The 11,496-nt window shown below is 42.3% G+C and overlaps 1 protein-coding gene across 3 annotated transcripts in view; it reads right to left on the bottom strand.

Moving 5' to 3' along the window:
• Positions 1-11,496, bottom strand: part of Kiaa0232 (KIAA0232 ortholog) — a 65,777-nt gene that overhangs the window by 19,790 nt on the left and 34,491 nt on the right. For all 3 annotated transcript variants that reach the window (XM_028758101.1, XM_028758100.1, XM_028758102.1), the window contains exon 3: positions 8,258-8,392. In XM_028758101.1, coding sequence (XP_028613934.1) covers positions 8,258-8,392 — 135 coding nt within the window. The remainder of the gene's footprint in view (positions 1-8,257; positions 8,393-11,496) is intronic.

The following is an 11,496-nucleotide window of genomic DNA, read 5'->3' as shown; positions in this document are numbered from 1 at the left end:
AAAGAAAGAAAGAAAGAAAGAAAGAAAGAAAGAAAGAAAGAAAGAAAAACAGTCAAACTTAAAAACATGTAAAGCCAACCTAGTGTAAGCATCTTACTAATGAAGGACACTAAGTGGGACTTAATGATAAATTGTGGCAATGTGAGTGCATCTCCAAGAGAGGCTTCTGTCTTCCTCAATAAGCAAGATCTAAGTGTCCACCATGGGACAAAAGTTAGTCACCCACAAAAACAACCTCAAGATTTACAATCATTGTTTTATACAAACTTAACACAGGGGTTACAAAACCTCCTTAGTCTCTAGAAGATTAGAGCCTAAAGAAAACAAAGTAGGTCCTCCTCCCCTTTCCCTTCCTTGTCATCCTCTTTTCTTTTTTAAAGTGAACTCTCACAATTCCAGCAGAAAGAGCAATATAGAACACAGGTCAATGCTGAAAGACACATGGAAGCTCTAGCTTATTTTAACAGACAGACACAGCCACACTTCTATAAAGAAACGCCAAAGGGCCAGTGAGATAAAGACACTTGCCACCAAGCAGAGAACCTGAGTTCAATGCCCAGGACCAACAAGTATACAAGGAAAGAAGACATTTCTAAAGTTCCACAGGCATGTGCATACAGAGAGGGCATGAAAGGATCTGATACTGAGAATAAAATGAGTTAAGTTTCAAAGAAAATGTACACTTGAAATAGCAAGTACATATCTTTCACTCATTCTAAATTCTCTTTTTTTTTTTTTTTTGGCAAGAAAATAGAAAAAGTATTGTACAATGGACAGAAGAGTCACAGTGTTTCTTGGAAACTTCGGATTTACTCAGGGACAAGCTATGTCTGGGTTGGATTTTGCCTCTTTGAAAAGACATAGCTGGCCAGATGCACACAGAAGAGCCACCCAAGTTCCCGTGCCTCCGCTCTGCGCCTTCAAGGGCTAAAAATAAACTTTACCCATTCGCCGAACTCAAAATGACTCAGCAAAGTATGGTAGATATTCTTTTTTTGTAATAAAAAAAGCCCCTTTACAGAGCTTTGGTTACAAGAAACAGATTTCAGTTAGGATGATAAATTGTAAATACCCACAGTTACTTTCTATCTGCAGAATATCCCAGTCTTTAAGAGGGAAAAGAGAAACTACGCCAGAGGACAGCTGCCTCTTACTTACAGCTCTAAAAAGCAGGCAGACAATATGTTGTTCAACAGTGGTAGACTGCACAATCCCATCACTGAGGTCTGCTTACCATAACGGTCAAGGTATGATGAGGTCCGCAATTATAGTCCATTTCTCCAGGATACTGAAACTAACACGGCTGTCAGCTGACACGCTGCATACTGTCTTGTACAACAAGCCTATGTCACTGGTTGCAAACCTGGGGCTATCTCCAGTGCAGAACATGGAACCTCTGGGGACTGCTTACCAAACTACTTTCAACCTCTAAAATAGGCTACCATTTTCCAGGCCTGCAGAATGGCCATGACAACCTGTGAGCATGGTATTCATATTATCTTTTAGTTAGAATAAACTACATAGACATACAACTAGTCACACATGAAAGATATACATACACACACACACAAACAATACACAATACTATCATTCACTCATAGAATATATGTATATATCTTTACATATAAAAATACCTATGTTTTCAAATATAAGCAGCATAAGAAACAGTACCTTACTCCTTCCTGTGTGTAAATTAAGCTTTACTAACCAGGTTTCTGTTTTCTTTCCTTAGCTAATGTGTTTTTTTACCTACATGTGTACACACACACACACACACACACACACACGTATGCCACCACTGCCAGACTGAAAGTACAGTCTTAAATTTTCCATTTGAGTGCCAGAGGGCAGCCCCTTCCTCCAGTAGTACTAGTGACTCATGCTGTCCAGCACTTGATCCTTAGTAATGGGGACACATGTACTTGTAGAATGCCAACTCCTGGCTCCACAGACCATGCCTGCTAAAGCACCAGTCCTGTGCGGACAGGAATCATTCCTACTCTGCTATAGCTGCATCATACCACAAATAAGATCAGCAAAACTTCCCAGTGAACTCTGCTAACCTACAGAGTTGAAATCAAACAGTGAGCCCCACACTGCCCAGGGCTCTTTTAGTTTTACAGATTAGAATCCAGAGCTGGAAGGGGAATGAAAAGACCAAGGCAAGGTGTAGGAAAAATGGCTACTAGTGACAGCACACAGGAGAGCCAAGGACCAGCTTCAGACTTTAATGCCTGAAAGTTTGAAAACCCTTACAAAATATGGAGCTGTCACTGCTAAGCTAATAAACAGAAGACTACCGACTGAGAAGACTGAGCATATAGAGCCAGCTCACAAATTCTTGCCATCAGGGCCAAGAAGCAGTACAAAAATTTAAAATCCCCAAACCAAATCTCTTTGCTCTAAGGCCCCAATGAGGATTGACAGTTCCCATTTTTGAACACAGTAGAATCTCCAGAGTGCCTCTAGCTCTTACATCATGTACTCTTTAGTACAGATTAGGAGAGAAACATCTGCTGAATGAACAACGTGCCATACGCAGGGAGGACTGCACACTGTTGGGGTGGTGCACTTATGGGGAGGAGGGGTTCAGTGTGGGGCAGCACACAGCTTAGTGGTGGAGTACCTGCCTAGGCATGTGGGCCCCAGGTCCCAGTCCAGCACTGCATTCCCTATCCGCTCAAAAAAGAGGCTACCAACATCTGCCATAAGTGATGATAAAATAATACCATCAGCCAAGCACAGTGACACATGTTTGAGATGCCAGCCACCAGGAGGGTGACATTAGAGGATGCTCAATTTGAGGGCAGCCTGGTCTATACAATGAGATACTTTCTTTAAAAAAAAAAAAAAAAAAAAAAACAAAACCACCAAAAACAAAAAATGACCTTGCTTATTCACTAATTAATTTATTTTTGAGGCAGGTCTTATTCTGTAGTCCAGGCTGATCTTAGACTTACCAGCTTCCAGTCCCAGCATCCCAAATGCTGTGATTACAGATATGACCCACCATGCCTGGCTGGAGGAGACATTTTCATCTATGAAGTATGACTAGGGAAGGTTACTAATATGAATGAAAACTGTTGTACTGAGAAAGCTTACGTTTCCTCCTGGCCAGGTTCACAGTTTTTGTCAAATACCAGAATCTAAGACTTCAATCTAGTCAATGGTTCAGCACATAGGCTAGAAAAGGTACTGCAAAGAATACATAAGAGCCTATTAGCATAGTGGAACACACCTTTAATTCCAGCACTTGGGAGACAGAAGTAGGTGGGACTCTGAGTTCTAGTATAACTACACTTAGCTACATAGTAAGATACTATCTCAACAAAACAACATACACACACACATACACACGCGCGCGCAGAGGAAGAGGGGAACAGTGATAGAAAAGGTTGAAAGATTCAATAGTGTCTTAGTTAGGGTTTTACTACTATGAACAGACACTATGACTATGATATCTCTTATAAGGACAACATTTAATTAGGGCTGGTTCAGAGGTTCAGTCCAGTATCACCAAGGTAGGAGCATGGCAGCGTCCAGGCAGGCATGGTGCAGGAGGAGCTGAGACTTCAACATTTTCATTGGAAGGCTGCTTGAAGACTGGCTTCCAGGCAGCTAGGATGAGGATCTTAAAGTTCACACCCACTGACATACCTACTCCGACAAGGCCACACCTTCTAATAGTGCCATTCCTTGGGCCGAGCATATACAAACCATCACAATTAGTAAGAGAATAAATATCTCAAATCTGACAATTACTAATAACTCTTTAAGAATGAAAAAACTGAATTTAAACAAAATTTTAAATGTTGAAAATAAAGTTGCAAAGAAATACAATTCACTGCCATTTACATGAGACTGAAGAACATATAAAGTAATCCTGAGTGAGGAAAGCAAACGTGGGGAAGGAGAGGAGGGCAAGAGGCTCAGGCTCTGAAGGCTGCGTAACTGCCCCTCATCCTGCTCTCCTGCACAGGCATGTCTCCATGTCCTTTGCTACTGAACTTGCAGAGTTTTAGAACAGCCCCTCCTGCTTGCTTTTCTCAGGTCCTCGCTTTTCAATATTTGAAAAATCGGAAATTTCTGCAGAAACCTCAGTTTTCCACCCTTCCTGGAGAGAGAAGCTCCGGGCTCCATCCATACACAGCGTGAAAGCATTCGACTATCTAAGGATACTCAGCCACCTGCCCTCAGGCTACCAGGAAGTGCTCACACTCCATCCATCAGATGGGTACCTTCCTGTGGTTCCTTTCCCCAGGCACAGGAAACTCTACTCCTAGGGGTACTCAGACCACAGACACCCTGTCTTCTTCCTGGACTATCTTCCTTTTCTTTACTCTCATCCACTCTGGTCAGCTCTGTCCTCAATATAGAGCCTAACTGGTCATCTGCCATAGGGCCACTGCACCAGCTGCTATTTTGCCTTGCTTTCTTAGACAGTATCAATGTAGTGCAGGACGTTCCCCAACACAGGATCCTCTGCCTCCACACAGTTCCTTCATCAATTTTATCTAGTCTGCACTTTGCCCAGGTAGCCAGTTCATCACTGTCAAGTCTCTAGGCAGCAGCCATAAGCTATAAGCATTTAAGTCATGCTGTATTATCCTGTTCTCCAAACCCTCCAATACTTCAGAGTTTCTCAGAAGAAAGCCAAAGACTCTTAGGCCATCCATACATCAGTTCCAACCGTGCACCCAGGAAAAGAAGGCCCCAGACAGGGTTGGCTGGGACAACACTGCAGCTTTGAGTGTTCTCTGCTCCTGGACTGGTTGTTCTCTCACCTCTTTTTTTGTTTTTTTTTTTTTTTTTAAAGATTTATTTATTTTATATATGTGAGTACACTGTCGCTGTCTTCAGATACACCAGAAGAGGGCATCGGATCCCATTACAGATGGTTGTGAGCCACCATGTGGTTGCTGGGAATTGAACTCAGGACCTCTGGAAGAGTAGTCAGTGCTCTTACCCGCTGAGCCATCTCTCCAGCCCCCTCTCTCACCTCTTATAATGTGAAAATAGTATCCAGACAGCGAGTTCACACTTTTGCCACTTTATCAATCCACATGTGTGACTGCCTAATCACACCATCTTTCTCTGCTGTCTGTACACCAAACTGCATCACAGTAGGGACGGACACATACATTGGATACTCCAGAATTCATGATGAGCTGGGGCTAGGATGGCCACTCTCACCACATGGATGCTATAGCAGGGCTGGAAATAATAAGAACATAATGGCTGCCAAGTAGGGAAAAAGGCATTGGGAGACTTTAGGTTATTAGGGACAATGGCTTTATCTGTTGTTCACAGTCCTTAGTTCAGGGTCCTCTTTCAGCCCACAGCTTCAGTGAGACATTCCTATATCTTATCCCTATAGATACCCTATTTTTTAAAAAAATCAGATGAAGAATGTTCTTGCTCTGAGTAATGCAACGGTAGCTATGATAGAGCCATAAATTATGGTCTGGATCTGGAAGATACCTCAGGGACTCATATGTGTGAGGACATGCCCCTGGCTTGCAGTGCAATTTAACAAAGTTATGGAGCCTTTGGAACATGGTGCCCATGAGCAGGCCTTTGAAGGCTGCTAGCCTGACTAAACTTTGGCCTCCTTATCCTCCAAAAGCTAACAAACCAAGTCTCACGTTCTCCTGGCACCACAATCTGCTCCACACCATGTCATTGCCACCAAGATGTAATTTAATCCCCTAAACCCTGAACCCAAACACTTCTTCCCTAAAGCCAGAGTTACTGGATTCTGCAGTGTCCTGACTTCAGGGAAGAGTAACCAGCACTGTCCACAGAACTGTCCCAAGAGGATGTGGTATATGAGCAGCAACTTCAGACAGTTTATAATTTTAAAAGTCCAAAAGAAGGGGAAGAGAAAAAGAGCTGGGAAGAGGATTCCCATGATGGAGAGGTTCTTAAAGAGAAGAAAAGAAGGGCTGGAGAGATGGCTCAGCGGTTAAGAGCACTGACTGCTCTTCCAGAGGTCCTGAGTTCAATTCCCAGCAACCACATGGTGGCTCACAACCATCCGTAATGGGATCTGATGCCCTCTTCTGGTGTGTCTGAAGACAGCTACAGTGTACTCATAGAAATAAATAAATAAATAAATAAATAAATAAATAAATAAATAAATAAATCTTTAAAAAAAAAAAGAGAAGAAAAGAAGAAACGTCATCCTTACCTCAGAAACGTCATCCTTACCTCCAAAGAGCACAGTCAAATTCACAATGGAAATCTAGGGTTAGAGGTTGTGACCCCAGGTGATGTGGTAGTGTGGAGGATACTGTATTAGTAAGGGTCCTCTAGAGTCACAGAACTTATGGAAGTCTCTCTATATTGAGGGAATTGATTGTGATGACTTACAGGCTGTAGTCCAACTACCCAAACGATGGTCAGCTATGAATCGGAAGCCTAAGAATCTAGTAATTGCTCATCCCCACAAGGCTTGTTGTTTCAGCTGGTCTTCTATATAAACTGGAATCCTGAAGAAGTAGGTTCCAACTGATGTGCTGGCAAGTAAATGCAAGCAGGTGAAGAAGAGATCTTCCTTCTTCCAATGTCCTTACGTAAGTCTCCAGCAGAAGGTGTGGCCCAGATTAAAGGTGTGTACCACCACGCCTGGATCTGGGACTTGTTTTGTCCTAGGCTGACCTTGAACTCAGAAATCTCCTTGTCTTAGTCTCCTGGAATTACAGATGTGTACTACCTTGCCTGGGCCTAAGCTTTTCATGGCCACTATCCTCAGCATCTCCATGTCAAGATCCAGGTCAGAAACTTGTGTCTTCCAGCCTCAAGGTCTGGATCACAGGTGAGCCCTCCAATTCTGGATTATAGTTCATTTTACATATAGTCAAGTTGACAACCAGGAATAGTCATTACAGATTCCCAGGCAGGAAAGAGGGTTTTTATAGACAATTGTGAGTTGGCAGAGAACATAGTAGAAGGTGGGTTAACAGGACAGGACAGGGCAAGACAGGAACTGGGACAAGGACTAACATGGAACAAGTAAGGCGTGTGCAGCAGATACAGCCAGATGAGTAAATTACACAGGTCATCAGATGAAGCAAACTGCCAAGTACATTAGACCACGGAACACCTTGCTTCAGGAAGAAGTCTGGAGGCTGGGACCCTCTCAATCCAACCTTCCACTGTGATAGTATTTAAAACCATACCATCTCATCAAAAAATCATTTTGAGTATTAAGATTTCAAAGATTTCATCTTAAGAGTGGGTGACAAAATATGAATTGATAGTATTTGTTTAAACAGATGATCACATTCTAAAGCAAATTTAGCAGAATGTATTTCTATATAAAGATCTTTTAAAAATTAAGCTCATCTTCTAAAAAACGAAAACAAATCTGAATTATAAACAAATATGGTACTCAGGGCATAAGGAGTCCTAGTCCCCTTCTAGGAATACATCCAAAAGAAGCAAACACATGACAAAGGCACCACACACAGTATCCAGACAGCACAGTGAAAACCAGGTCCAGGTCAGCTACTGAGCAGTGACCACTGTGTTACAATGCTGTTGCAATATTGTTTGATGAAATTCAACAGGATGACATAACAGTTTGTTTGTTTGTTCTTGTTTAAAAGACAGAGTTGGGATCCATAGATCAGCAGCAGAGCTCTCACAGAGCACATTCAAGGACCTGAGTCTAAAACAATGGTGTATTACTAATTAGACTACTACACACAAAAATATTTACATATATATTGGTTTTCATTGTTGTTTTATTTGTTTGTTTGTTTTTGAGACAGGGTTTCTCTGGATAGTCCTGGCTGTCCTGGAGCAAATTCTGTAGACTAGGCTGGGCTTGAACTTAGAGATCCAACTGCCTCTGCTTCCCAAGTGCTGGGATTAAAGGCATGCACCACCAGCAGCCTACAAATATATATTATAAAACAAAATGTAAGGCCATGCATGGTAGGCATGCCTTTAATTTTAGTACTCAGAAAGCAGAGGCAGGCAGATCTCTGTGAGCCTGAGGCCAGCTTGGACTGCACACTGAGTTCCAGGCCAGGCAGGGATACATAGTAGAACCTTGCCTCAAAGAGAGAGATAGATAGATAGATAGATAGATAGATAGATAGATATCCCAAATATGAAAGAGTTTATAAAGTAAAGATGTTAGCTTCTCTATGGTAAGATGAGTAGTTTATTTCTAGGTTGTTTTTGTCAAGTTGTTATATTGTAAAAAGGGTACTCCACTCCCCATAAGCAGTAGAAAACATAAACTTACTTCATCAGAAGCAGAGCGCAGACACTGGACAGCAGCCTGCTTTTTCATCTCCTCTAGTGTTAGATCGGAACACTTCTTCTTACTCCTTCCCCATTTCTTATAAGCTCCTTTCTCCCAGCCCAAGATGTCATTCTCCTGCAATGAGATTGTACCAAGTTAGATGACTAGGAATAAAAAGCCAGTTTAAGGAGCCTTGCACAAAATGGCTTACATGTACTGTCTTAGTTAGGGTTTTGCTAGTATGAACAGACAGAAACCATGACCAAGGCAACTCTTATAAGGAGAATTCTCAATTGGGGCTGGTTTACAGGTTCAGAGGTTCCGTCCATTACCATCAAGGTGGGAGCATGGCAGCATCTAGGCAGGCATAGTTCAGGAGGAGCTGAGAGTTCTACATCTTCATCTGAAGGCTGCTAGTGGAAGACTGACTTCCAGGCAACTAGGGTAAGGGTCTTAAGCCCAGTGACACACCTACTCCAACAAGCCCATACCTCCTAATAGTGCCACTCCCTGGACATATACAAACCATCACATGTACATTTCCTATTAAATACTCACCCACAAGACGAGCACCTTGGAACCCAGCACTCACTTGGAATGTTTAAATAGATTACTTATCATCTCAGTAACCTGACTCCTTGCAGTGGTAAGAAATGCTGACTGGCAAACAAGTCAACTCATGCTTGTGGATAAACAAAAATCTAATATAAATTCTATGCTACACACTAAATTCTCCAATAATTTCTACTTTTCAGTAAAATATTCAAGTTATGCCAGGCAGTGGTGGCACACACCTTTAATCCCAGCACTTGGGAGGCAGAGGCAGGCAGATTTCTGAGTTCGAGGCCAGCCTGGTCTACAGAGTGAGTTCCAGGACAGCCAAGGCTACACAGAGAAACCCTGTCTCGGAAAACCAAAACAAAAAAAAAAAAAAAAATTCAAGTTATGGTAAGGTTTTACATCTTAAGAGTTAAATGGTTAAATTCCTATTCCTCTACCTTGCTTTCTAAAAACACCCAACAGATGTAAAACATTTTATAGGGATTGCCAGTTTTATATTTTCCATGGCTTATGTATGTCAGAATAAAAAATCCAAAGTCAATTTCAGAAGCAAGAAGGCAGAAGGGGGACAATAGCCATGACATCATCAAACAGTAAAAACCAGAAAACTCGGTGTGCTAGGGTTAATTTTCCATGTGCATTTAAAGGATGCCTCTATGATTCAACAGTAGTGCTTGCATAATTTTGTATCTGACCATTACCCATGACACAAATTCTTTGGTGATATACTACTGCAATGTAAGTTTACTTAGCTCTTCCCCTAAAGCAGAAACTTATGAAATCACTTTCTATCCCTGTGCTAGTCTGCGTTGCTTGCAGGCCCTTCATCTGACAGAGACTGAACAGTAGAAAGATGGATATGAAAAAGAGCAGACGGGGCAGGTGATGACGGGATGAGGGAAGTTCCTCGTCAGACGGGCCCGGGTCTTGGGAAAGAAACAAAAGCAAATGTTGGGTATGGGTTATAGAAGGAAAAGAACCACAACTATACAACTAATCCGTCTTTTAAAGAGCAGAATGCAAAGTATCAACTGCCAACCCAATTTTCACTTTGATCCAAAACATAAAAGTGAGACTCTTAGGCTGCCAAATATGCGTAGGAGCAGACTGCCCCGTAGGTCACAGACTCAGAACCTGCAATAGGCATTTGCTGGCCTTGCTTTTAGATCTCATTTTTTAGGTGAATGATGTTATAACTAATTTTCCAAGGAAGCAATTCTGTTGGCCAAGTGAGAATGGTCAATATTTCCATTTATTGACTGTGTTTAGCTGAACTACATCTGAGACCCAATACTTCTTATCTGTATCTTCTGGAGACAGAATGTGTACTCTAACAAGAACATGGGCCAGAACCTTAACAGTGTTGATTCGCCGGGTGGTGGTGGCGCACGCCTTTAATCCCAGCACTTGGGAGGCAGAGGCAGGTGGATTTCTGAGTTCGAGGCCAGCCTGGTCTACAGAGTGAGTTCCAGGACAGCCAGGGCTACACAGAAAAACCCTGTCTCGAAAAAACAACAACAACAAAAAAAAACAAAAACAAAACAAAACAAAAACAAAAACAAAAAAACAAAAAAACAGTGTTGATTCAAAGCTTCTTCAAGAATGACAAACATGCTCGAAGCTCCTGTGGTTCACATTATTTTTAAGTAAAACAAAATAAGTGGGGCTGGAAAGATGAGTTAGCAGTTAAGAGAACTGGTTGCTCTTCTGGAGGATCTGGGTTTGATTCTCAGCACCCACACAGCAGCTCACAACTATCTGTAACTTTAGGTCCAGGTGATCCAATGCCCTCTTCTGGCCTCTGAGCACTAGGCATGCAAGTGGTACACAGACACACATGAAGGAAAACATCCATACACATACAATAAAAAAAAAAATAGGGGGGAGGGGAGAAAACAGCAGGAGCATCATTTGCAAACTGCGATAAATGGATGGAGCTTAGTTCTATCTGGGCTGAGATCACCTTTTCTCTTACTGAGCATCCAGAGCCTGAAATCTATTACAGTTCAACAGAGGTGACACACACTCAGAAGTATGAACTGCAAACTCACAAGGACAACTTGACAGCATGTGTCAAACATCTTTTTTTTGTTTGTTTTTTGTTTTTCGAGGCAGGGTTTCTCTGTGTAGCCCTAGCTGTCCTGGAACTCACTCTGTAGACCAGGCTAGCCTCAAACTCTCGAACTCAGAAATCCGCCTGCCTCTGCCGCCCAAGTGCTGGGATTAAAGGCATGCGCCACCACCGCCCGGCTATGTCATCACTGCCCGGCTATATGTCAAACACCTTAAGCATGTACTTCATCCACTAAATCTACTGCTGGGAATTCCTACAGAAATAATCACTAATGCAAAAAGATTTAGCAAAGCTATGTTAACTGTATCACTGTCAGTATGGTGAGCAAGGGAAGACAGCCTCAATGTCAAATAAGAGAGCATCAGCTAAATACGCTGTGATTCATACAGACAGTGGACAGAGAAGCTACTAATGGATCTGAAATGCACTGGCATGGAAAGCTATGGTAAGAGAGTAGTTTAATACAGTGTGATTTTATTTTAGTCTCTGTCTCTCTGCCTTTCTCTGCCTGCCTCCCCCTCCCCCCCATACACACACACACACACACACACACACACAGAGAGAGAGAGAGAGAGAGAGAGAGAGAGAGAGAGAGAGAGAGAGA

The sequence above is a fragment of the Grammomys surdaster genome, unplaced genomic scaffold, assembly GCF_004785775.1.
Source record: "Grammomys surdaster isolate TR1022 unplaced genomic scaffold, NIH_TR_1.0 126187, whole genome shotgun sequence".
Classification (NCBI taxonomy): domain Eukaryota; kingdom Metazoa; phylum Chordata; class Mammalia; order Rodentia; family Muridae; genus Grammomys; species Grammomys surdaster.
The sequence above is the reverse complement of the archived record's forward strand: the minus strand, read 5'-3'. Positions and strand labels throughout refer to the sequence as shown.